We start from the raw sequence: 24,570 nt of genomic DNA on the forward strand, positions 1-24,570 counted from the left end.
TGCTCCCACTAATGGTCTAGGTGGTCGGTAAAGACCAATTATTATCATATTTATCTTCCCAATTTTCACATCCAGCACAATTGGCTCTAGACAATGGTAGTGACGATCAGGTTTTAATCTCCTACATGGGACTACTGTGGAGATGAGAGCCAAAATACCACCACCACCTTTTTTCCTGTCATTTCGATATAACGAATAACCAGGCAGGCTAAATTGATCCTTTGGGTAAGTGGAGTCGATTTTTGTTTCACTTATAAGTACAATCTGCGCTTTCAGGGATTTAATCGTCTCAGTCAGTTCTTCAAATTTGTTTTGTATGCTGTTGATGTTCAAATGACACAGCATTGTTCCTTGTACATTTGTTGTCCCTCGAGCTTCGATCGCCTCGGGTGGTGTGGATCGATTTGCATAATTTCCTTCGGTTGGCACCTCAAGATTTGCATAAGTGTCAGTGAAATTGAAATCAGTCTCGTCGATATTATCTTGTTGAAAAAAGGAATCCGAGAAATTAAATGGAGAGCAACAACTCCAGCAGTTCCAGCTACCTGCTTGAGCGTACATTTGTTTGGTCAATCCTGCACATTTCCAATGAGCCTGTTGTGAGCATTCTGAACACTCCAAGATCCGTTTCGTGTTTTTACTAATGACCCGTTCACATAAACAATAATCACGTGACCGTCCGTAGTAAGGGAAGTACCATTAACCGTTTTAAGGATTTTCTACGAAAGAGACATTTTGAATTTTTTCTTTTGAATTCTTGACATTGGCCACTTTCAGGACTGAAAGGATTGAAATAAGGGGATAATAATGAGAATTTTTGATTGAAAGCAGACCGAATAAAACCACCCGAACTGAACGTTTTGATGTGTGTTTTGCTTTAATTCCCATAAAAGGCCTCGAGATGTTCGTCTGGGAATTTGCCTTTTGTCTGTTTATAAGTAATGCATACATATGCACATGGATAGGAAGACATTTGAAAGAAACAGTTCTCTAGAGTAAAGCTTTCTGCAAACGGACGCAACAACTTCCAACAATGTTGCACCCGTTTGCACGGTGCAAAAAGTTTGACAGGTTTTAAGCTTTGTACAACAACACGCAACAACATCCAACAAAATGCAACAGGGTGTGCAAACGGACCCAACATGTAACATCCAACAATGTTGAGAGTTGCTGACCAACAATGTTGCGCCCGTTTGTACGTGGATTAAGGGAATTTGCCTTTTGTTCTAAGTTATGCAAATATATGCACGTGGATAGGACAACATTTGGAAGAAGGAGAACATCACATGGTCTGAAATGCGAAGACAAAACTGTATATTGACGAACTGAAGTACACAGTTCAGGCGATTTGGAAGCTTTATCTTCAGGATGCTGCTCTTCCAAAGGGATTTTCCACGGTAGCGGTACTAGAGAAAAAGAATATTACTGGGGAAAAAGCCTACTATGAGCATTCAAATTTTGTACGGAATTTCAGATTGGTAAGTGTGAATTTTATTTAATACTTTTTCCTTTGTAACTGGTGAAATATATTTTGGCGCTTTCATGGTTTAAAACAGTTCTTGTTTCGTTTAAAATGAGATTTAACCGGACAAAGGTTTCTGTTCATTTTAAGCTGAATATCTTTTGAAGAGTTCTGTTGATTTTGCGTGGATTTTTCACTCGTTATTGAATTGGAAATCAGCGATATTGTCAGCAATATAGACGCGTATGAGCGACAACCGCGGCGGGCCTCATACTTTCAAAGGAAAACCGCTTACTAGGTGTACACCACGGTAAAGAAAACAAAAACCGGCACTGAGATTGAAAACCCGTTATTAGAATTTTGTGTAATAAATTTATTTGGAGTGTGAATTCTTTAAATCCAAAATCGATTTTGGGGTTTTAGTGAAAATACCTATTACACTGTTTACAGCTTTGGTGTAAGTTGATAACATACCCTAAATGTTTACACGTAAAAAAATTCACAGCAAAGTTTATATAAAAGGTAAGCATGTCTTACCATTTTGTACTGCGTTTCTTCAAGTAACTCAGCAGGCGGGTTCTGTGACCTGATGTATCGCGTTAAAAATACCTTCTTCCCTGCGAGATTGGTCGCCAGCGCCTAGGAAAAGGAGCAGTACACATACATGAGCAAGGATATGGAGTTAAATTAACAAAATAAAAATGATGGCGTTCTCTCGTCAAGACGAAATAAAGACCTGTCAATGTCAGCTAAAGAAACAAAACTGTTTAGTATTAACTTTACCATAATTACAATCCTTAGACTTGAGGGCGAATAGCAATGTCACAAGCAGTTTGAAGACACATACAGTATTAGAGATTTATCGTACCTTGTATTCTCGCTTGGGAAATTTTTTCCTTAATCCCTGTAACCATAACTGAGCATTGTGCAAGAGCTTGTCATCTTCGTTGCTTTCAAACTGGACACAACGAAATGTGCAATTAAAAATAAACGAGAGCAAAATTGTTCTTGGTCATTTTGGGGTTGTGCGCGCACGAGACTGAATGGGAATGGCTACATGCACGATACTGGACCGTTCTGGGGACGAATGACCCCAGTTTCCTACAAAAGCTTTTAACAGCCAAGAGAAGAAGCGAGACGTCCCTGAAACAGTCCCATAATGCAGGTCGACACTACAGATCCAGTCTCACGCGGAACCCAACTCAAAATGGTTAACACTCATTTCTTTACTCCAAAATGGCGTTGACACATTATGATTCATACACAAAGTAATTCTCTACAGAGGAAAGAACCGCATAGACTATCACTACTTATTAGGTTTAAGCCCTGAGAATGGTGGAATAGTGATTAGGGTTAATTAAGCACTGATCAATACTGATTGGGGTTAAGCCCTGAGAATAGTGATAAGGGTTAAGCACTGTCTTGAAAAACGGTTAGCTTCTATTAACGGTGAAGGTTGATACTATATACTTTCATCTCAACCACTTCTTCCAAGTAAATCCTTGGTAGTCTAGGGGTTTGGGTGGTGGACTGCAGGTCCGATGCTCCGGGATCGAATCCTGCTCGTGTCATCCTGGATTGTTTTTTCCCTAAACTATTGAAGAGACTTAGACTTTCATGAACATTTTACCAAGCAGAAATTTCAAGGGAAATGCCTTGTGAGAGCCACTGAGAGCGAAATGTCAGTTTGGAGTATGGGGATGAATGCTAACCGCTCAAAATATCCAGTTCACTATTATTTTTTATATTACCCAAATTACACCTTGTTTATCTCCCAATATTTTGCATAATAATTGTTTTCAATCTGTCATTGGGCATTACAGTCCGTCGTCCCCAGGGAATTTGAAGACAATGCAAAATGCAAAATTTGGGGGGATAAACCAAGGTGTATTACAGGTAATGAGAAAATGGTGAATATCATTTGTGCATTAGACACCAATCAAGAAAGTAAAATCCAAGTTTTAAAACACCACAGCGACAGGCAAACACATGGTAACACCCTGTCACTCCCACAGTCATTTATGGAGGTTTGATATGGCAAAGGTGATTGATAGTTATTATGTGCACTAAAACATCTTCAATTTAAACAATTTACGACCTCTCTCCATCAGTGCCCCATTTTAAGGGTATTTAAGCCACTTAAAGGTACACGGAAATCGGAAAGGAAAGAAGTCGAAATAGGAATGTGAGATCCAGGCTGGAAATCCATAACTCAGGACATCTCGCGCATAAAACCGCGCGCTATGAAAATAATTGCTTTTGAAGTCCGTCCCAGACATAACAATGATAACTCAAATCAAGGTACTAACCCTCTCTGCCAATGGTTGGGAAGGTTGTAACGGCGGTTCAATTGTGACAAACAAGGTAAGAAGAGTGTCATTTCTGGCGATTATTCCCAGATCTCCAGCTCCTGAATGTCGTCCCCGTTTGTGATAGCCGAGCAGGACTGGCGGCGTATTCACACGGAATGTGCCTTCCACCTGAAATCAAAAGACATCACTTACATTGTACATATAATCCTAACCGAAGGTCAACGTTGAACCAAAGGGAGCTTAACATTTACATAAATCATCCGGGTGAAAATCTTGTGCATATCCACAAAATTTTAAAACATGATATGGTCGGAGAACGAACCGCTCTAAACTAAATTCAAATCAGCTGAACAGACCAAAAGAGTAGAAAAATTGTATCGCCTCAAATCACATCACAGCCCATATTTTCTTAAGCTTCCCGAACGGAATGGCAGGTACCATGTGATTTTCCATCCGGAATTTCCAGTTTTGTCATGTAAATGATAGGTATCCCTTCGGAATTCGAACGGATGCCAAATAATGTCAATCAATTTTAAATCAACCAAAAGGAAAATGCTCAGAGCAATTATTAGGACCAAAAGAGAGATTACTAGGGACCTTAAGCAAGGACGACGACGACGGCAGTGAAAACGACGGTAAAAAAATGAATTTGCGTTCTTTCAAACTTAATCGCGTCTATTTGGACCCGCTCAATATGTCAAATGCAGGTGACTTTTCCTGGAGTTGAATTCTAAAGGATTTTATTCAGGTTCAAAAAGATGAAGGAAAATTCGTCGTAGTATGTCTACGTCCTCCATAAAACGTCAAATTAGAAGGTTTCACGTCGTAGTGGTGCAGTGGACGTCAAAGAAATGTACTAAAAAGAGTGATGCACGTGCTGAGCTGTTGTTTTGATCATTAAACCTATTGTTTTTTTTTTTTTTGAAGTCGTCGTTGTGGTCGTCGTCGTGGTTGCTTAAGCTCCCTACTAACACGAGATCGCGTTCGGCTAAATAAAATCTGTTGTGAAGGTTAAAACACCGTGCTCCTACAAAGCAACATTCTTATCATTACTCAACATCAATCATCTGAACTGCTCAGTAAAGCGGGATAAATAATCGTCGATTACCTTATTATTGAAATATACTGTAGAGAAAGGAATCTCGATGCTGCCCAGCCAGTGTCGCTCGAGACGTTGATGGATGTTTGTGGACTGCTGTCGATCATCCTGATAATGAAAACCAAAACTACATTTTAAACAACTGACACTTTGTTTGACGTTAGTTTGGTCAATGAGTGTGTCACCCTCTCCAAACATCAATTTTTTTAAAACTTGAGCAACAAAAAATAAACGGTTTAACTTCGTTCCATTCTTTTGGCAAAACAATTCCATTTTTCCATTTGCTAATACAAACTGCAATCAACTTATCCTAAACCTTCCTGCGATATCAAGAAAAGTGTTTGTCTAGTATATGAAGTTGCGAGAAAGAAATCCTTACTTGCAAAATATTAAATATGACTTCATCGAACAGATTAAGATAGACCACGTCGTTAACAGTTTGGAGTGTTTCAGGCGAATAGTCATTGTTAGGCGCTCTGCAAAATAATAGAAGAAAAAAAATAAAGAATTGTAATTATAGTTACTTTACACACTTGAGTAACGACGTTACGTGACTATAACTACTAGAATCCTTCAGGATTATATTTTTCATTGCAAATCAGTACCACTGACATTTTAACTGGTTAGCACAGACACAAAAATTATCTGTTTCAGGCGTAAATTGTCTACTAGTATATGAATACATACGTAAACGGCAGTATAAGCTCCTCATTCCAACTTGGATTTGGACCGTCTGCAACCGTGGTCCTGGAAAAATTTCCCTGGAAAACAGCTTCCACAAATGGGCGGACTTGTGACTGTGGAGAGTAACGAAAGAGAGAAAAAAATGAAATGTTGTCAGAACTGTCCGCAAGGAAGGGGGTAGGGGGGTTCTTCTTCGGCGCATTTTACTGCAGGAAGCTATCTGATGGCAATATTCAAATAAGTCAGTTCACTGTCTTACTACAATAATATTATGGGTGACAAATTACTCCTTAATTTTGGCGCGAAATTTCAGCGTTTATTTATAATTTCACATGTGAAATTACAAAATTGCCTTCTCACACACCTCTGGGAGCCATTGTCAAGCTGACCGCCGCCAACTATTTTATTTCTAAAACCAACTCAGCCTAGGATTATAGGTAATGTACGCAGAATACAGTAATATGAAACAACAGATATAGGCTTAGTAAGACTCTATGCTGACAATCTTCATAAAGAATGTCTAACCAACAGAGTGTATGTTTTCAACCCAAACGAAGGGTTGGGTGGGAATTGGAGCTCTGAAATTTTCGTCAGCAATAGCGGACAGCAAAAAACCAACTGACAAACACAACTGAGCACGTGACTCAAAACAACACCTCGGGCCCAGGCCCCAGCGATGTGTGAGAAAACATTTTCCACTTATTTCGCTCCTCAGCCAGTGGAAAATACAACATGGCAACGTTCGTGTTAGTGCCAAGACGGTAAAGTTTTTACCTGCCCCCATGGATCGTTAAAAGTTCTTGTGGTCCCTTGAGGCGCACTGGGACCTCCGCCAGGGGCACTTCCTGTAAACTGGCTCGTGGCCCCAGAACGTAAGGAGCCTCCGGCACCAAACCGAGCCCCTGCGCCTTGAGTTCCACTGTTTCAACAAGACATCAACGTTAGTTTCAGATTCAGATAAATTTCACGTCTTATTAGGTATATTTAGTGCTACAGCCCTATCTGATTCCACAGCAACAAATACTGTTATAGGCCCTTAGATATTTAAACATGATGAATGCACAACTTCCAACCTTTCATTCTTTCACCTCACACTCTTCGTTTCTATGTTTCATTGCACAGAACTGTTTCACTCAATTTAACTGAATATTTGGAAGGAGCTGGCATCCAAAATCGAAAATTTGCTAAGTAAAAACAGCCTAGTCCTTATCCGATCGAACATTAACCTTGTAGGATGAGAAAGATGCTTACCCTGCTGGTTGAACATCATCCCGCACAGGAATGTTTAAAGCGCGAACCACGTTAATAAATACTTTAACATCACTGACGGTCAAATTCTACAATACAAAACAAAAACATTATTTCGTGGCTATATAGTAAAGGTCAGATATATCATGCACGGCGCTCCTGAGTCAGGGATGGAATAAATAGCAAATCAAAAAACAATAAAATTATTGGTATTTACAACGGTGTGACAGAGGACTTTAGCAAAACGCAAATCCTTCTCATGAGGAGATCTAAAGGTTTCTAAAAGTTTCAGTATTTTTAAAAATCACTTTGTCTTAGGAGCAAGAGAGATTCCGCGACTACATGATAAACTGACTCCTGACTTGTTCCTGCGAGAAAAAATAGTTTCCTACGTTAACCGCATTTCAAAGGCATTTAATGATTTCGAACACTTTTACACAATTTCAAATCTGGAGCAATAGCTACACCTATACAACATACCTGAGCACCCACTACTTTTCTTTCTTTACGTTTTGGACGAAGCGGTCGCCTGGGAGCAAACAGCTGGCCTAATCGAACTCCAATATCACTGAAAACAATAAAAACGGATAAAAGATTTAGAATCTAAAATTTCTGCACTAATGGTGAATAGCGACTTGGTAAAAGCGTCTTAAACTTAGGGCCTGTTGCGTGGAGGTGGGGGACCCCAGATAGGTGAAGTAACATGAGGCGGGTCACCCCACTTATCATGTGAACGTGATCAAACCAAAATGAGAGATTATATGGACAGGCGGGTTACCCCACCTAAGCCGGTTACCTCACCTACCTGGGGTCCCCCACCTCCATGTGAACAGGCCCTTAATTTACTAAAGGCACGAAGAAATGTTGCCTGAATTCAGACTCAATGGACTCCATCTTTCATAACTCGACGTTTTTTTGTTTTTGTGAGTAGAAACAAGGTTTAGATATTTGTTCCCATATATCATAAAGTATGGGGAACTATTTCTATGAGCTCTTCCTCCAGAAGTTATGGAAGCTATGCCGACATGTAAATGTGTATTCTCCCAACTACATTAAGACCTTTTCCACTAGCAGACTGTTACATTTCTGTAGGTAAATTAACATACCCGATATCTGGCACTTCATCTTCAATGATCATATCTTTCAAATCCAGTTGTCGTTTCGCAATCAGAGAACGTTGAGTGACATCGTCCCGAATCTATGAATACGAAAAAAGGTAATATATGGTCAAACAAGCAAACAAACAAAGAATGTCTAGAGTACGGAGTTATAACGAACTTCTCCACGGTAAAAAAAAAAAAAGGATTTAGACAAAAAGAAAAGGGAAAGAATGAGCAAAAATTGGTCCAATAAAGTGAAGAAGAACTTCTAGGGCCTCAGTTCTGTATTTGTGGAAAAAAAAAAACTTCCTTAAATTTGATCAACAACAGCGTGGCAATTCAGCCTAATGGAGAGGGTAAGGAACAATAAAAAAAATAAAAATAAAAACACCTTGTTCAGGAACTTTGTAACAACAGCTTTGTGTGAGAAAATTTCGTCTTCTGCTTCTTCTTCCTCCTGCTCACCGCGTTGTCTCTTTTCGTATGCCTAAAAAGGAGAGTTTAAGGCGAGCTCAGTTAAGCAACGAGAACATAGACGTCCCGAACGTAAAAAGTAGGAACCGTAAGTTTGGATTTGGCCAGCCGAACTCTTGGGATTCAGAGGCGCTGTAAAAAGGAAATAATTTTGAAAGTATTAAGCGAAGACCTAACCTCAAAAATGTTCTCCGGAATTTCTCTGTCACGTGATGGGATCATTTTCAAGTTCTTGAACTCCGGAACCTACAATTAAGAAGACTTTTCAAGTTCATCTTGCTTTATCGATTCTCTCTCTAGTAATATTAATAATAATTTGTTAATTCATATTGCGCCAATCTCAGGTTAAAAAAGTTTTCAAATGCGCATTATAGCGTCGAAAAAGAACAACTCTCTCTTGATACAACGTTATCGTTGCAAAAATTTATCAGTTAAAGGTAAAGAAGTTTAAAAAACTGTTCTAGAAAATCTAAACAAAAATAAATCAAAATTACTACAGCAGACTAATACATATTTGTAAGATTTTCGGAATTAAGCTTCAAAGAAACTGATGCAACACCATCAGATGAATAAGACAACTTGCAACGTGGCACAAGACCCAGCTTCAATTAATTGCCAAATAAATAACCTCGACCTCAAGCAAACTCCTACAGTGAATGGTAAAAAATAGACAGGAGGGTTTTTCGAGCGTAAGTACACCATCTTACCCCTTTATCTCTAAGTTGTATAAGTTTGAATCTCTTTGACTCTGCGAACTCCTTTTGGCTGACAAATTCACATTCTTCTTCTAACTGGTTTAACCGGAAGTACTGTGGTACGTTAGGACCGTCTTGAAGACTATGACTCAGCTGAACAAACAAAACAGATTTCGTTAAAATAAACAGAGAAAATTCGCTGCGCACAGAAAAAGGGGAAGAATAAACTTTTTTGCGTGTCCGAGAATTTATCGTAAAGCAGCCTCCTTACTCTTGTGAGACAGAAGCAATCTAGTCTTACAAGAGCGGCGTTACGAACAATTCGGCGACACTTTCGTATTGTGAAGGATTTGAAAAGGAAAAGAAAACGTTAATCCTTGCCACACATACAATAAGAGGTAATGAATATCGAAACTGTTTCGGCACCTTAATGATATTCATGATGTCAGCATTAGCAGGATCATTGGGGTCCAAGTGAGATTGTTCTGAAGAAAGGTAAATATACCAAAAAACAATAAGTAAGTAAATGAAGAGACTGAAATAAGTGTGTGTAATCATATAGTGACGAGTGAAATTAGGGAATAATTTTACGCGCGTTTAGTCGAAATCCTAATAATTTCCCGAGCCTTTGAGCCGATTTGGACAAAACGCAAGTGAAATTATTCCCTAATTTTACGAGTATACCATTTGATAACCTATTAATATCATGGGAGACGAATTACGCTCGCAATAGTGGATTTTTGACATGTTTATTCTGGTTTTATCGTATTTGTCGATCGAGAACTCCATACTCTCAAAAGTTTAGAGCTTAAATTTGGCTTGAGTTCAGAATTTTTCGACAAAATACCTGTTACGATCTTCTTGATGTGCCCTTTCGTGTTTTTAGGTTTACATCTTTATTCATTAATAAAACTTCGTCGCCATCTTGGAGCTGAGACGTACAAAGGTTGCCATGGCAATTTTGTAATTCTACACGTAAAATTATAAATCAACGCTGACATTTCGCGTCAAAATGAAGAAGTAGTTCGTCACCCATCCTCGTAAACGACCAGCTTCAGTTGCGACTACTTTTAAGAATTCCTCAAAAAGTGGTCGCTTGTAAGAGCTTTGACTGTATAACAAATAATTTCTATAACGCGCAACTCATTCTCCGGTTAAATTAAACATATAGAAAAGAAAACTAACATGGGCGCGTTTTAAGAGGAAATGGGGCCTGATCTTTATCCTGTCACATATATGTACATAGTATTAACATTATAGATCTCAGCCAACTACTATTATAACACTGAAGTAACATTTTGTTGTCCAGCCTCCGGGAAGAAGCCTTTAGGAAGATCAATTGTCTTTGTTTGCAGGATAGAACAATACAAGGATTGCGCATAACTTGGAAAAGGACCACTTTTTAAAATTTCGTTCTTTAACTAAAAGCAAAAAGTTTCCACATCAGAGGATGAAATAATCATATTTCACATATATATACATAGTATTAACATTACAGATCTCCAACTACTATTATAACACTGAAGTAACATTTTTGTTGTCCAGCCTCCGGGAAGAAGCCTTTAGGAAGATCAATTGTCTTTGTTTGCAGGATAGAACAATACAAGGATTGCGCATAACTTGGAAAAGGACCACTTTTTTAAATTTCGTTCTTTAACTAAAAGCAAAAGTTTTTCACATCAGAGGATGAAATAATCATTTCCAGTGGATCCTTAAACTTGCCTATCCACTTGACCAGATTTTGTATGTCCACCATTCCAGCTGCTCCAAGAGCAGCCAAAGCATCATATCGTTTTACAGCACTGTTAATGAAATAAAAACATGGTCAATATAATATCGGTCTTCTCAGGAGACAATCCTAATTCCTAATTTTAATTATATGATTTTTTAGATTTGCCAATTCTTGGTAGGGTAACCTCGACAGCGTGGAGCCAATTACTTCTTGGCCCTTAACAGTCCCCTCCGTCCATGAGAGACAGACCACACCGCCGGGGTCTAGGTTCCCTACTCTTTGCGACCAGCAAATTGGGTTATTTTCCGTCTTATTCGAATAGCCCTTATTCGCGATATCTGGCATCTTTGCACGCGCTTTAGGGTCGATGGGATAGAAGCATTGCACGTGGTATTTTAGGCGGCAAACAAGTGATCAAATTTGACAATGCGACTGACCGAGTGCGTTTATTTTTGTTTGTTTGTTTGTTGTTTTTTTAAATCTGTGTGCACGCAATTCATCACACCCGAGCCAAAGAGGGCTCATACTAACTAGCTATTAATACTCTCTAGTCTAGCTAACTCCGCACCATGCTAAAATCTTTACCCTTTCAGTAGGTGGTTTTAATAATTGTAAAGTATAAATCAAAGTTAGTCATGATGCCTCAACCGATCAAGTCACTGGAAACATACTCTTGCTAGGAAGCTGACTCAAAGAAACAGTTGTGGTTGGTAGTTGCTAAAACGAAGCCATTTTCTCGCCCCCTACTCACCTTAGGTTTGAAGCTGGATTGCCTGTCTGCAGTGGTGGAGCCATAACGTTTCCATCATTCCCCACAGCCCAACTAAGACTGGCCAGGATGGTACCAGACGTCAGAAGGTAGATTGGAGGCTGGGGTTCAGTTGCATTGTTGGAGGCGAAGTCCAGAGGCTGGCCTACGATAACAAGGGCTAATTGCTAACTGGCTCCGTCATATCAGAATTTTCAACTTCGGTTAAGGACTGTGGAAACTTAATCTTGATCGTCAAAACTGATTATTGGGTTGACATGGTTAAGCACAAGATAGTGAGCTTAAACGTTAGATAAAATAAAACGTTAAACGTCAATTAAAAGCGAGTTCATTTCACGTTTCCTATGATCTCTTAACAGGGAAGGGGGGATGGGCTGCAGCAATGAAACATCTAGGATGCAGTTCTCTGGTCATGTGACCGTCCTAAGGTAGCGTGACTGCTGTACAGTGGGCACTTTCGACTGATAAAGGCTAAGCGATTCAGCCGAAATATTTCAAAACAAGTTTATTATTTTTCCAGTACTGATGTTGTTTGATTTTTATTTTTTCATATTTACTGAAGTATACTCACCACTTCCAACACCCTCGTGTCTGTAGAAAACCTGTTGATCACTACTAAACTCGAACGACTCCAGTTCAACTCTTCCAGATATGTGACTTGGCTCAGGTATTGGCAGGAATAACTCTGCTACAAGCTTATTTTGTATCCCAGACTCCATTAACTGTAAACATACGTGAGAACTCTAATTAGGTTCAAATAAACAAGATACACACGTAAAACCGAGGCTAACTTGCTTTCTGTGCTTGAAGACTCCGTAAACAGAGCACAGACTTTCAGAGTTTTCAGTCAGGAATCTCCAGCCCGGGTACGCAAGTATCGATCTAATTTAGTGCGATCTGTATAATTTAAAGCTACCTTCGAACGGACGAAACAACTCCCAACACGTCGACCCAACAATGTTGGGAGTTGTTGCGTCCGTTTGCAGGTGGTTAACAACAACACGCAACAGCATGCAACAGGGTGTGCAAACGGGACGCAACATGTAACATCCAACAATGTTGGGAGTTGTTGGCCAACACGGGGCATAAAGCCCGTTGAAAATAACTAATGTTAGAAAAAAAAACTAACTAACTAACAAACAAAAACAATAAAACAATGGTTAAAGTTTTCGTCGTATAGTATCACACCGCTTAAATTCACAAGTCTGGTGAAACAAGTCAGTGAAATAACTTAAGTTTATGAGTCTAAACAATGTAAAGCTGTAATGCGCCACTCGCGATTTACAATATTCTCAGTCGTTTTTATGTAAACGACTTAAAGAATACAGCGGAAGGACAATAGCGCATCGTGATCGGCGAGAAAGATGAGGTCGCTTAATAAGTTGAGTTTTCTTACCTGTAGTTTAATATTTTCTGGCCACTGGACGATCCGAATGTTATGTATCTCGCCAAAATGAATTGAAAAGTCGGCCGCAAGCCTCCTGATAACACAACAAAGTGAAAAGATGTCTGTAAAAAGCGTTCCTTTCTTTTCTTCCTATTTTCTTAATTACAGAGTTACCAAAATAGTAGCACACGAGACAGTCTTGTGTTGCTGCATCGTCAACCATCTTTGGGAAATTTGGAGATGCTGCTGGTCAACCCCTGAACCCCTTTCCCCTCCCCCCCCTCCCCACTTCATTCCTCTGTTTCACCACTGCTTCCTCTGTGTGACGGTTTGTGTGTGGGTCCTTTAACATCTGAGTGTCAGTGTGACTCTCAGTTTAGTTAAGGTGTACACGACCAACAGTGAAAACTTACACCGACACCGCATTACTTCCTTTCTGGAATCAACGACCTTATCCAAAGGTGTAGTTCAATCCAGACAAGCTACTATATGCCATTGCTTATTTTCATCATACCCCTATAGCCAGTCATATAATAAACGATTGACTAATAAGAAATGACTGAAATAAGTTGGAGATTGACTATGAAAGTAACGACTTACTTGACAACTGTTCTTGACACCTCTTTACCGTTGAATAAAACTTTTACAAATGCTGACCAATTCTGCATCTCAGTCCGCCTCTGCTTTTCAGGCCTAAAAAAAAAGGATAAAAAACAAATCAAAACAAAGCGGGTAAGCAAACAATGTAAAACAATCAATTTCATGTCTCCAAGAATTGGCTATTGGCTGTTGCTTCATTGATGGACTGTGACGGCAGATTCACTTCCCCGCCGATAACAATAGATTTCTGTTTACTGTAACGAAACTGTCCCCCGCCCCCTTACGCAATACGGTAAAATTATTGTTGCTTACACATATAGAGTTTCGGCTACAAAATCAGAAGATTTATAATGGTGTGTAACAATATGATTAATCTTTTGTAGCTATTTGAGTTCCAAGGAGTGCTTGTAGTGTTGTGTTCAAGGCTATGTGCTAAAAACTCGCTACGCTCTGCTTAGATACATAAACAATAAACTGAAACTGGTGCTATTGATAACGTTTCACAGCTCCACAAAATCACAAAACTGAGTTACAGCGGATCCAACACTATCAAGTCTTCACAAAAGTCAATGACTTACCTTGTGACCTGGTCTATTGGCGTAACATTGGCGGACGTAAGAAGTTCAGGAGTAAGGATGGGTTCACCTAAAACAAAGAAAAAAAGTCATGGGCGACTAAATAAATCAATTAAAAAAGAAGAAAGAAAGGGAGAGAGGGATGAGAGAGGAATTGTGAGACTGACAGAAGGATGAACGGGTATGCAGTCTGGAATGGGAGGGGTCCGTGATTGACTAAGGACCTGTTTACATGGAGGTAGGGGACCGCAGGTAGGTGAGGTAACCCACCTGTCCATATAATCTCTCATTTTATTTTGATCACGTTTACATGATAGGTGGGGTGACCCGCCACATGTTACCTCACCTACCTGGGGTCCCCCACCTCCATGTAAACAGCACCAGAGAAAACAAGTGTTAATTTCTTTAAGTAGAATTAAGGCATTTCTCTACCATTCAGTTTTGTTTAATGAAGTAAACATTACCTGGTGCTCGTCTCTTAAGTCTTGCATTTTCTTTCAGTTGTTCGTACTCAGCGGCTTCGTCGAACTTCGGGGGCCGTGCAGGCCGAGGAGGAACTGCCAAGCAAGTGATAATGAAAACAATATTTTATGCGTCGACATACATGCAAATTATTCTACCTGATGTAGCACCTCAACCTTTAATACTGGTAGTGAGTCTGAGAGGGCTTTGAATGACGAAACACGCGAATTTACAAAGGGACAAAATCTGGAATAATTCTGGTATTGGCTAGTGACATTATTCAGCCGCATACTGTTCAAGAAAGATCTACATAACCGAAACAAGCAAACAAAGAAAAATTACAATTACCAAAAAGGTGAGTGAGTATGTTTAAAGCTTTAGCCCAATCAACAGATAAATAATTTTATTCTCACGGTTTTCTGCACCATTTTCCTCCGCAATCAGGCTTGAATCCTGCCCTTCCATGCGAGCTCTTTTCTGAAAGGCAATAATTGTTATAGAAGTTTTGTTTCCTCCGTTAAAGTTACAATATCTTCTAACAAACATAACGATCACAATGATCTTATCACTACCAGCATTTGATCTAGAGGTCCGGTTTAAATAAAACTAAATTTTAGCAGGGCGAATCAAATTGGGATACGCTATATTCTTTTAAAAGACGACATGATTTTTAACGGATTTAAAGGTCAAGTGATCTCGATACTTTTAAAACCCCGGTCTCAAAGGGTACGAATAAGTTTATTAGCCAACCTCGTTCCCAAGTAGAAACAACCCGAGAAAAATTGTGCCTAACTGGATCACAGAGGGACAAGAAAGTAGTAGCTACACTGTTACCCTTCTTTTGGCCTCTTTTTTCCACTCTTTAAGTTCCGCTTCATACTCAGCGAGTTTGTCCTGGTACTCTGATTCAAACTCCTCCCTACCGAATAAAACACATGCATATGCGATACATTTTACGTTACTGGGCACAAGTCTTCTTACCCTTAAACCAACGTCAGTAGTGATCACAATAATTATCAACTTTTACATTTACAAAAACAAAAAAGAACAACAACAACATCATCACCTTTCTGAGTCTAATAAATTTCAAAATATATCTAGAAAACTTGCAACCGTTTCAACACGGGGGGGGGGGGGGTACTCCCTTATATTAGCCTTATAGGTATCTGCCACCCCATAGGGGTTTGGTTTTGCGCACGTAGCATGTAGCATGCAACATCTAGGAGCTATACCTAACAAGAACGCTCTTAATATCGTCGTTAAGTCTCGCTTGCTTGGAGATTAAATAAGAAATGAGGAGCCGATTAATTCTACACGAAACAGTATTTACCCGCTAAAGGTTTTTCACTTCCTACTTTACCGACGGTCGAGTATTCTACATGATATTTACCTTTTATCGTATTCGACGATTTGTTTCTGAGTTGATTTAGTACGCGTGTCAGCGACGACCGGAAATACTTTTGCGGTCGCAGCCTATACGCGGGTATAATTACACGAAAATTCAAGGGCCTCGATGCCAGAGAAATTACATCATTTCCAGAGATCAAAAACGTGATGAGAACATGGCGCGTCATTTCAATCATCGCCGAAAATAAACCGCATGCTCATCACAAGATTCATTTGCATACAATGAAAGTTTTCAACACCCGACAAACAAATACTAATTAAGAAACGAAAATTTTCGACAATTACTAGTCCGGAATGTAAGGATACATTGTGGGAAAGTCGATTTTTGAGTATAACCTTTTACCAAGCTCCATTACCATGATGTGTCAAAAAGAACGAAAGAATTTCCCACGGCATTTCAAGAATACCTGAAACAGAACCCAAATCGCGGCAGAATCAATTACGAGACAGTGAAATGTACCAGACTCTAGAAATCGCGTGCTATTTACGTTTTGTGTTCATTGTACTTTGCAGCAGACCTATTTTTCTAACCTTCTTTCTTGTATTTCTTCAGCAATCTCTTCTTCTAGGAGAGCCTCGTCCTCCTGTTTATTTGTCTCCTCCCTACAACGAATAAAAACTGTATCAAAACATTATTCAAGATACAGTAAAATCCATGCAAATTGAAAAAGTTGGTAACTAGGCGATAGTTTTTAATTACCAACAATCGGCGACAGTATTGTTGAGACATTCTACTCAAATAGGGTAACTTCAGAGAACAAAAGAATCCACACCACTCCCATGTCCCCTCCATTCAAAGTTGAGGTGTTTGTTGTTTTCTATGGGTAGCTCGAACATCGGCACAACATTGCATGGAGGGGATGGGGGAGGAAAAGCTATATTTCCCCCTTTGAAAGTCAGTAAAACGTAAAAAAGCCCTGTTTAGAGCGAAGTGTTTCAACTCATTTTGTCGCTGATTGAAGACACATGTTGTCACTGACCTTCTGATCACCAGTTTTAATTGAGTGTTTACAAAACCCTGGGCTTCTCTGAGGTTCTTAAGTTCACGCCAGCATCTATATATACAAGAACAATGTAAGGTTCATATTTAATTAGGCAATTTTCTTTAATACAAAGCCATTGATCTCTTACTTTCCAAACTAGAGACTTTTAGTTTCGGAGACGACAACGCCTACGAGTATACGAGAGTTTCTCAATACTGAGGATTGCTCACGCGTGAACCAGCGTCATTTTGGCGGGAAAACGTGATAGCCATTGTTATTCTACTACGAGTTTTAGCGAGAATATTGTAGTGGCGAGAACGAGTTATCAAAGGTAAGAAGTTTTATCATTCTGCTATCGGGAGAGGGCTTAACCTCCTTCATTATAAATAACTGTATTTACCTTTTTTGGGTGAAAAAAGGTAAACTGAAGCTTTCCGGGGTCTCTTTTTAAAAAAACACACAAAAACTTTAAGTTAAATTTCGTGCTCGGACGGGTGAAAAAAGGTAAATTGAAGCTTTCCGGGGTCTCTTTTTAAAAAAAAAAAAACACAAAAACTTTAAGTTAAATGTAGTACTCGTACTCTTTCTCGTCCTCAAATCTAAAGCTCTCTACTGTTACGAATACAATCCAACGTTAAATAAATATTTATTTAACCTCATTTAAAAATTTCCTGCTCGCTGATGGCATGGCACATCGCCCTATGTATGTGCAAAGATCGAATTGCTACAGCATTGTTAGCCTTCGTGTTCATAAATATCATACATAAAGTGTACTATAACTCACTTTAGCAAACTCTTGAGCAAATTTCTGTCACTATGATCTTCTGAATCTCGCAGTTTTCTTGTTTGTCTACACATTTTTGGAGCGAAACAAAATAGAAGGATTAAAATGACAATTCCATAACTAAATGGGCGACTGTTTTTCTCACGTTTCTAAAACGCTACTTTCTCATACACTGTACAAGCTTAATTCACGTAGCAAAGCAATTAACCTGTTACGGTTTTTAAATAAAATATGTACTATACTCTTATTTATTAAGTTATTTATTTATTAATTTATTTATCTATGTATTTATTTATTTATTTATTTATTTACCTGTAGTTGAAAGTTCTAAAGTAAGTGAATGGAAGGAAAAAGTTCCTAGGCTTGTCCTTTTGTTCGTAAAAAAAAGGAATGGGATATGAAACATGATTTAGGCCCCGTTTAGAGTCCCGTTTATGTGGAGAAAAACTGGGATCATCATATGTTTCTGGAAAACTGCCCACCTACCCCTCCCCTAGGCCAACATTAACCCTTATTTCCCACTTGGGGCAAAATGTTGGCTCAGGAGAGGGGTAGGTGGGCAGTTTCACCCGGGTAGAGGCATCACCCGCTTATCCGAGCTACCCCGGGCGAGCCAACTTTTCGTATATTTCTTACAAAACAAACGGCGAATCGTTTACATGAGAAACAAAAAAGTTGGCTCAGTAGAGGGGTCGCTATCGTAGCAGAGGCAATTTTGTATCAACACTTTGGCTCGCCAAGCCGGGTCAACTCAGTCAAGGTAAGACAATCTAAGTTTGCGAGAGCGATGTTTTGGAGAATTTCAGCATGCGAGAACGCTGTTAGCTCGAGCAACTGGGTCGACGTTTTCTCATATGAACGCTCGCTAAAGTTGTCTCGGCTGGGAAGGTGACCCGTTCAACCGTGAGAGGTTTTCTCCACATAAACGAGGCCTTAAGAATGTCTTAAAAGCTCTAAATATAACGAGGAGCAGTGGGATAAAAAGATCAAAAAATATACGACTGCTTTTACTAAAAAGATATAGAGCAAAGAAATGATGTGCTAAACCTGATTTGATCTTTGTACTCCTTGATTCTCTTATTTGCGTCTGCCACTGAGATCGCCCTTGATTTGCCCTTCCCCTGTTAGAAAAAAATAAATAAATAAATAACTACTGACAACAAGAGAACCTGAAAAGACATGCTGTAACCTTAGGACCACCACCTCACCGTGGTGTGGAACTTTGCGCGTTTCCGTGGCCCCCTAAAGCTATGTCGGGTGATTTTAACAGATTATTTGAAGTCTATCTGCAAAGGCCTTCCTCGATATGATCACCAATATTTCATGGCGAAGCGGTTTGCGCGTCAGCATGACCCCCTAGTGCTATATGGACTGGAGTCTTGTAGGCAGGCCCCACCCACGAACAGATGGAAGCGTAGAGAACAGATAAAACGTTCTCTCCTGTTCCTCCAGGCTGGAGGTTTGGGCTTAAGACTAACCGCCCTGTTCGTGTCGTGCCTTATGAGTCTTTTGGCGCAAAAAGCGAGGATGCTGATTTTGCAAAGGCATTAAATACAACTAGCTGACTTTATACTCACCGCTCTTTCTGCATTTTCCTGGAGCTGCTGAAGAGCGATCTTTAAAGCATTCAACTGAAAAATATATTTTAAATTTCGGTAATGCTACAAAGTTTCCGAAAGCTCCTGACATTTGTCTAAAGGGGTTTCAAAAACCACCAGGGACTTTCCAAAGCGCATTCTGACGTCAAGAATTTTTGTTACGTTTCCACGGACAGGTGGTGATAATACGAACTGCCTTCCCAATGCAAAAATGACTGGAATGAAATTAATTTTTAATTAATACAGTCTGTGAAGACGGAACATGACGCAACTCCCCTAATAACTGACTGGCGTTCTTAAAGAGAGGTATAAATAACGTCTGTTTTTTGGCATTCTCAGGCTACCTTGTCAGAGTAGTGACTGGACATTGCTTTCCTTCGCCTCTCTGTGTACTGTTTGTAATATTGCTGTAGTCGAGATGCCAACACATGTTCCTTGCTAAACAATGGATGATGGGTGAATGTAAGGGTGGACAAATCAACATCCAGCTGATAATTAGCTGCTTCTTCATCTGCAGAAATCAGCATACATGTTATATTACAACAAGCTACTTTATACATACTCGTCCAGGTAAGTGTTAACCTTGTTGACAACTCAGACTTTCGACAATGTCGTACTGACGGAAACAAGTTATCCAGTTTAAGAAGTTTTATCATTTTGCGATCGGGGAGGGTTTACCCTCGCTCAATACAAAAAATCAGTGCTAACTTTTCTGGTGAAAAAAAATGCAGTGAAGATGCTTTTGAGAATACTCAAATATCGTCCTCGTAGTCATTCTCGCCCTCGAATCTAAAGGTCTCTAATGTGGCTTGATCGACCAATCAGGTCAACAACTAACGTTTAATACCGTGAACAACAGATATAAACAATTTACTTTGACTCTCAGTGATGACTACTGTACAGATTTACCTACATTGGGAAAACAAAACAGACAGGCTAAAGAGGTCTTCACTTTAATAAAGGGATTGTAATTGACAGTTCTTGAGGAAGTTCTTCTTAAGATCGAGGAGATCGAGAGTGATTGTAAAAATTGCTTTTTAACTGCTCGACTTACCAGTTGCGTTTATAAATTTGCCATCACACGTCTCCAAGCAAGCCTACACAAAACAAAAATTAAAAAAAGAGAAAGAGAAAGAAAAGGACAAAAAGAGTAAAGTACAAGTTTTCAATTACCATGTAAATGAAATGTTAATTTGTGGGCCGATTTACATAGTGCAACCGGGGTTCGCAAATACGCCAAATTTGGCGTGTTTTACGCCAAAATTGTTCGGATGACTCAACTGAGGTTAGGGAGGGAGTCCAGAAATTTTCGGTAACAAACACAGTTTTGTCCTTACCTCTTTCGCTACAAATACAATTGATGTTAAATTAAAGAATTATACTGCACGACAAAACAGGAGGAGGGTAAATTACGGTCGAAGTTTACTCGATGACCGCTATCATGGATTTGAGCTTTCCAGGTCAGCGGACCGCCACAGCTATTTCGTGTATCCTTCACGATAGTGTATACATGCCAGGACCACGTGCTGGAAAGTCTGATACTTGACTCCAGATATTCCAAAATGACTCCAAAATTTGTGAAGCAGAAGTCACACTGACTCCACTCATCAATAAAATTTGCAAACCCTGTGCAACTTTGACGCATGCAATGAGCTTAAGATAAACCCACAGTCCAGTCCGCAGCCAAATCAAGCCTACAACAATCGTAAGACACCTGTGCGATTATCGTAAGCACGTGGTATAAGACAAGGTTGTGCTATGTAAAGCAGTCTTATGACAAATAGTCATACGATTGTGACATGAAGGAGCGATATTTTCTTTTCTTTTCTTTTCTTTTTTTTCTTTTTTTTTTGCCACCCCATCCCCTTGAGCTAAAGGACAATAAATCACCCGCGGTTTAGGTTTTCATATGAGATCCCTAAAAGAGAATATTTTTTATAATAAAGGGTCTGTGAACAGGCTATGACAGCTTTTGAAAAAACATTCCCGCGCACCGTTGGTCACTGACTTGAAACAGAATTGCGATTGACAAGATGATTTGTCAGAATTTTTTTACCGAAATTTCCAAACAAATGGTCAGCACTCCAATTCCACTGTAAATGAACTCCGTTCTCATCCTCATTCTCATTTAAAAGGGGAGAAAATAAAGTCACGCATTTGTTCGAATAGAGTCCGATTGGACATTAAGCCGGGAAAGATGTCAGTTCCATGATAAGCAACATTTCATGCACTAAACATATCGAAATTCTTTTTACACTTTTTAAGGTCAGAAAAACGTTTGTGCAGGTCTTTCGAGACAATACAGCGTTTTTCTTCTTCAGTATCAGTAACCCCCACAAATTTCATTTCATTATTGGATATACAGATTAAAAATGATCTGTAGCGCACAAGACAAATATCCGATGCAAATTTACTAAAAGCGGATCAAAACTCTCACGTACCTTGACCCATTCGGTTTGAAGCAAGGGGTCTAGCTCCTCTAAATTAATAATTGGAGGGCGCGTTGGTTTTTCCTTCAGTGGAGATGATAGTCTTTTTAGCTGGCCATCCTCACCGAACCAATGAGTTCCCTGAGTATAGAAAATGAAACGAATCATAGGACACCTTATCTTAGAACACACGGTCTAGCAGTGTCTACAATGTCGCTAGCTTACATAAAGATATCACGGACTTCTTCGACACTTGGATGATAGACTGTGAGCGGTCGTCTTTCTTTCTTCAGAGCCACGCGCGGCGAGCGAGAAAGTAAAATTATGCGAATTAGGGATGAAAAGGAGGAGAGATGGGTGTTCTTCGATCGGGCTTCCGCGCTCGTTCCTCGCGGCTTCCCGCTAACCCATCGGGCGTGCCCTCGATCTGCTGTGATTCAAAAGAAAAATAAGAGACTGCTGGCAATCTAAACAACTCCATACACAATATTGCATACGCAACTGATGCGCAACTGGACATGAAATAAGAGAATTGGATGAATCATATGGAAAGACATTGAGTGAGCGTACTATTTCCTCTGATATCTTTATAATTGTTGACAACAACAACAAAACCACAAACCTCGTTTGCGTCCATAATCCTATTTTCCATGATGTTCAAATTTGAAGGAGAAACTTGCGGGGGTTTACCAACATAGAAACCTTCTTCTTCCCAGAAACGAGGTTGCATGCCATCTGGGACTTTCTCGTCTAATGGAACTGAAAAAAAAATCAATTATAAAAACAGCATCGCCGAGGACGTTCACAAGAGGACGCAGTTAACTTAAACATCATAACCGACTGTCAGCTAGAGAAGGCGCATTATGCCGTATTTCCTAGCCTTATCAAGTCGAATGCACCTAACATGTAATACGAAGCTCTAAGAAGAGCATTTGTCACCACAAAGAACGAATTCAATTTTACTAATGCTTCTGGAGTTTTTGCGTCGTTCCGCACAGGAAGACACAACGAATAACTGAACATCTTTCGAAAAAAGACGTTTATTGTTCAACTCCTTCGAGGCGCTTCTTTTGAAGCTGTTTGTTTGTTCGTTCGTTTGTCTTTTGTTTTTCGTTCCGTCCCGAAGACAAGACAAGTGACATCTTTGCCTTTCAGAGAGGCAGAAAATCTATCAGGCCTGCAAATAATTTCTCGCGGTCTTCTTTTTCTTTCCCCGACTAGAAAGTCGCCATTTTGAATGTACAAGACATAGAAGTGGTCGGGCATCAGATAACAGCAACAACCTTAATTTTTTATTACGAAGAGATTGAGACTTACTAGGCTTCATGCTGGGGATTTTGTACAGTTTGGCTTCATGTTCTTGTTGTTTTGCTAAAGGTTGATAAGGAGGTTTACCCCAGAATGTCAGGAGCTCGTTTTCTCTTAGCAGTGGTTCCGTGGGCTCCTAAAAAAACAAACAAACATTTCTACAATGAGGAAGGTTAAGCGCGACTACGGTCAGAACTGGTGTAGCCCTGGAATGCATTGTTGGTGACGGTAGCGAAAGCCTCTGCTTAAACGCTCAACCCTTCTTAAGGAAAACAAATTAAAAAATTGAAATGTGTGACTGAAGAATGATAGGCAGACTTAAGCTATGACTTGCACCTTCTGAATCAACAACAATTTAAATAAAAAAGAAATAATTATAAATCGAGTGTAACTAAACAGCCCCTAAACAAAGTGTAGCTTCATGATCAGTTGGTGAACGAGGTAATATATTTAGAAATATGGTGGCCCGATTTCATCTCACTGGTCGCTTTCAATGGGCCCTGTGCAGCTAAACAGTCAGATGATATAACAACACCTTGTTGGAGGGCATGAGACGCAGACGGGCAAAAAAAGAGTGCAAGGGATTACATCGGGGCATAACATGTGGAAAGTCTGAGAGGCCTTTGCAGCCAAAACGTCACATGAGGCAAAACATCTTGCTAGAGAGCATTACGCAGAAGGGCAAAAACGACAGAGAGATTACATCACTTAAAAGCTATTTTTCCTTTCTTTGCAAGGTCCTACCGCGCTGTTTGTCCGCCAGCACAGTGTTTTTGTACTCAGTGACAGAGCCGGAAACAGCCTATCAATTTGATGATGACTTTCAACGTCGTTACCAGGGTGCTCTCGCAGGAAGAAAATGGAGGAGCCTGGGAACGATGTTGAATGACTTCTGAACAGAATGCCAAAAACGTGAATTAAATTAACGTTAACTAGTTCACGAAATACTCGTGTTAACCTGGGGCCATTCAATTTATTTTCAAAATCTTCTCCAAAACGTTACAAGAAAAAGACCAACTATAAAAAAATATACCTCAACTTCTTCTTCATTGTCTCCGGTTTCTTTCTTTTCTTCAACCTTAGTCTCTTTGCCGACAAAAAAATTATAAGCTTCTTCCTCTGTAGGAATACCCTATGAATTTTACACAGAATTACTGTCTATTTAAACGTGTTGAAAAAAGTATATATTATTATTGTGCACAAATCTAAATCAACGTTTTTTCAAATAAGGACATAGCCCAAACAGAGGCCTTGTCAATTATCCACCCCTTGCGAATTTCTCATAATACACCCCGTTTGTGCAGCCCTCCCTTCCCCTCCCCCCAACCTAACATTTAGCATAACCTTTGTTTCTAATTTGTCCTGGGTATTACAGTCGTCCCAATAGAAACTGAACACCATACTCGTCTGATGACTTACGAAGGCCGAGCCTTTTTTGCCAGAAAGGAGTTGATAATTGCAG

The 24,570-nt window shown here is 39.6% G+C and overlaps 1 protein-coding gene across 1 annotated transcript in view; it reads right to left on the bottom strand.

Moving 5' to 3' along the window:
- LOC140939183 (coiled-coil and C2 domain-containing protein 2A-like) overlaps positions 1 to 24,570 on the bottom strand; it is a 53,287-nt gene that overhangs the window by 15,415 nt on the left and 13,302 nt on the right. The window contains exons 11-44 of the mRNA XM_073388751.1: positions 24,142 to 24,240; positions 23,118 to 23,244; positions 22,423 to 22,559; positions 21,813 to 21,941; positions 20,426 to 20,468; positions 19,716 to 19,882; positions 19,351 to 19,404; positions 18,821 to 18,894; positions 17,774 to 17,839; positions 16,987 to 17,061; positions 16,538 to 16,609; positions 15,434 to 15,518; positions 15,013 to 15,076; positions 14,602 to 14,694; positions 14,141 to 14,207; positions 13,563 to 13,655; positions 12,972 to 13,056; positions 12,147 to 12,297; positions 11,558 to 11,720; positions 10,797 to 10,876; positions 9,501 to 9,559; positions 9,087 to 9,227; positions 8,557 to 8,625; positions 8,297 to 8,392; positions 7,912 to 8,003; positions 7,286 to 7,373; positions 6,809 to 6,894; positions 6,332 to 6,476; positions 5,561 to 5,670; positions 5,253 to 5,349; positions 4,883 to 4,981; positions 3,772 to 3,942; positions 2,331 to 2,420; positions 2,000 to 2,101 (exon numbers count right to left, since the gene is read on the bottom strand). Of these exons, the coding sequence (XP_073244852.1) occupies positions 2,000 to 2,101; positions 2,331 to 2,420; positions 3,772 to 3,942; positions 4,883 to 4,981; positions 5,253 to 5,349; positions 5,561 to 5,670; positions 6,332 to 6,476; positions 6,809 to 6,894; positions 7,286 to 7,373; positions 7,912 to 8,003; positions 8,297 to 8,392; positions 8,557 to 8,625; positions 9,087 to 9,227; positions 9,501 to 9,559; positions 10,797 to 10,876; positions 11,558 to 11,720; positions 12,147 to 12,297; positions 12,972 to 13,056; positions 13,563 to 13,655; positions 14,141 to 14,207; positions 14,602 to 14,694; positions 15,013 to 15,076; positions 15,434 to 15,518; positions 16,538 to 16,609; positions 16,987 to 17,061; positions 17,774 to 17,839; positions 18,821 to 18,894; positions 19,351 to 19,404; positions 19,716 to 19,882; positions 20,426 to 20,468; positions 21,813 to 21,941; positions 22,423 to 22,559; positions 23,118 to 23,244; positions 24,142 to 24,240 (3,369 nt within the window). The remainder of the gene's footprint in view (positions 1 to 1,999; positions 2,102 to 2,330; positions 2,421 to 3,771; positions 3,943 to 4,882; positions 4,982 to 5,252; positions 5,350 to 5,560; positions 5,671 to 6,331; positions 6,477 to 6,808; positions 6,895 to 7,285; positions 7,374 to 7,911; positions 8,004 to 8,296; positions 8,393 to 8,556; positions 8,626 to 9,086; positions 9,228 to 9,500; positions 9,560 to 10,796; positions 10,877 to 11,557; positions 11,721 to 12,146; positions 12,298 to 12,971; positions 13,057 to 13,562; positions 13,656 to 14,140; positions 14,208 to 14,601; positions 14,695 to 15,012; positions 15,077 to 15,433; positions 15,519 to 16,537; positions 16,610 to 16,986; positions 17,062 to 17,773; positions 17,840 to 18,820; positions 18,895 to 19,350; positions 19,405 to 19,715; positions 19,883 to 20,425; positions 20,469 to 21,812; positions 21,942 to 22,422; positions 22,560 to 23,117; positions 23,245 to 24,141; positions 24,241 to 24,570) is intronic.

The sequence above is a fragment of the Porites lutea genome, chromosome 5 (assembly GCF_958299795.1).
Source record: "Porites lutea chromosome 5, jaPorLute2.1, whole genome shotgun sequence".
Taxonomy (NCBI): Eukaryota; Metazoa; Cnidaria; class Anthozoa; order Scleractinia; family Poritidae; genus Porites; species Porites lutea.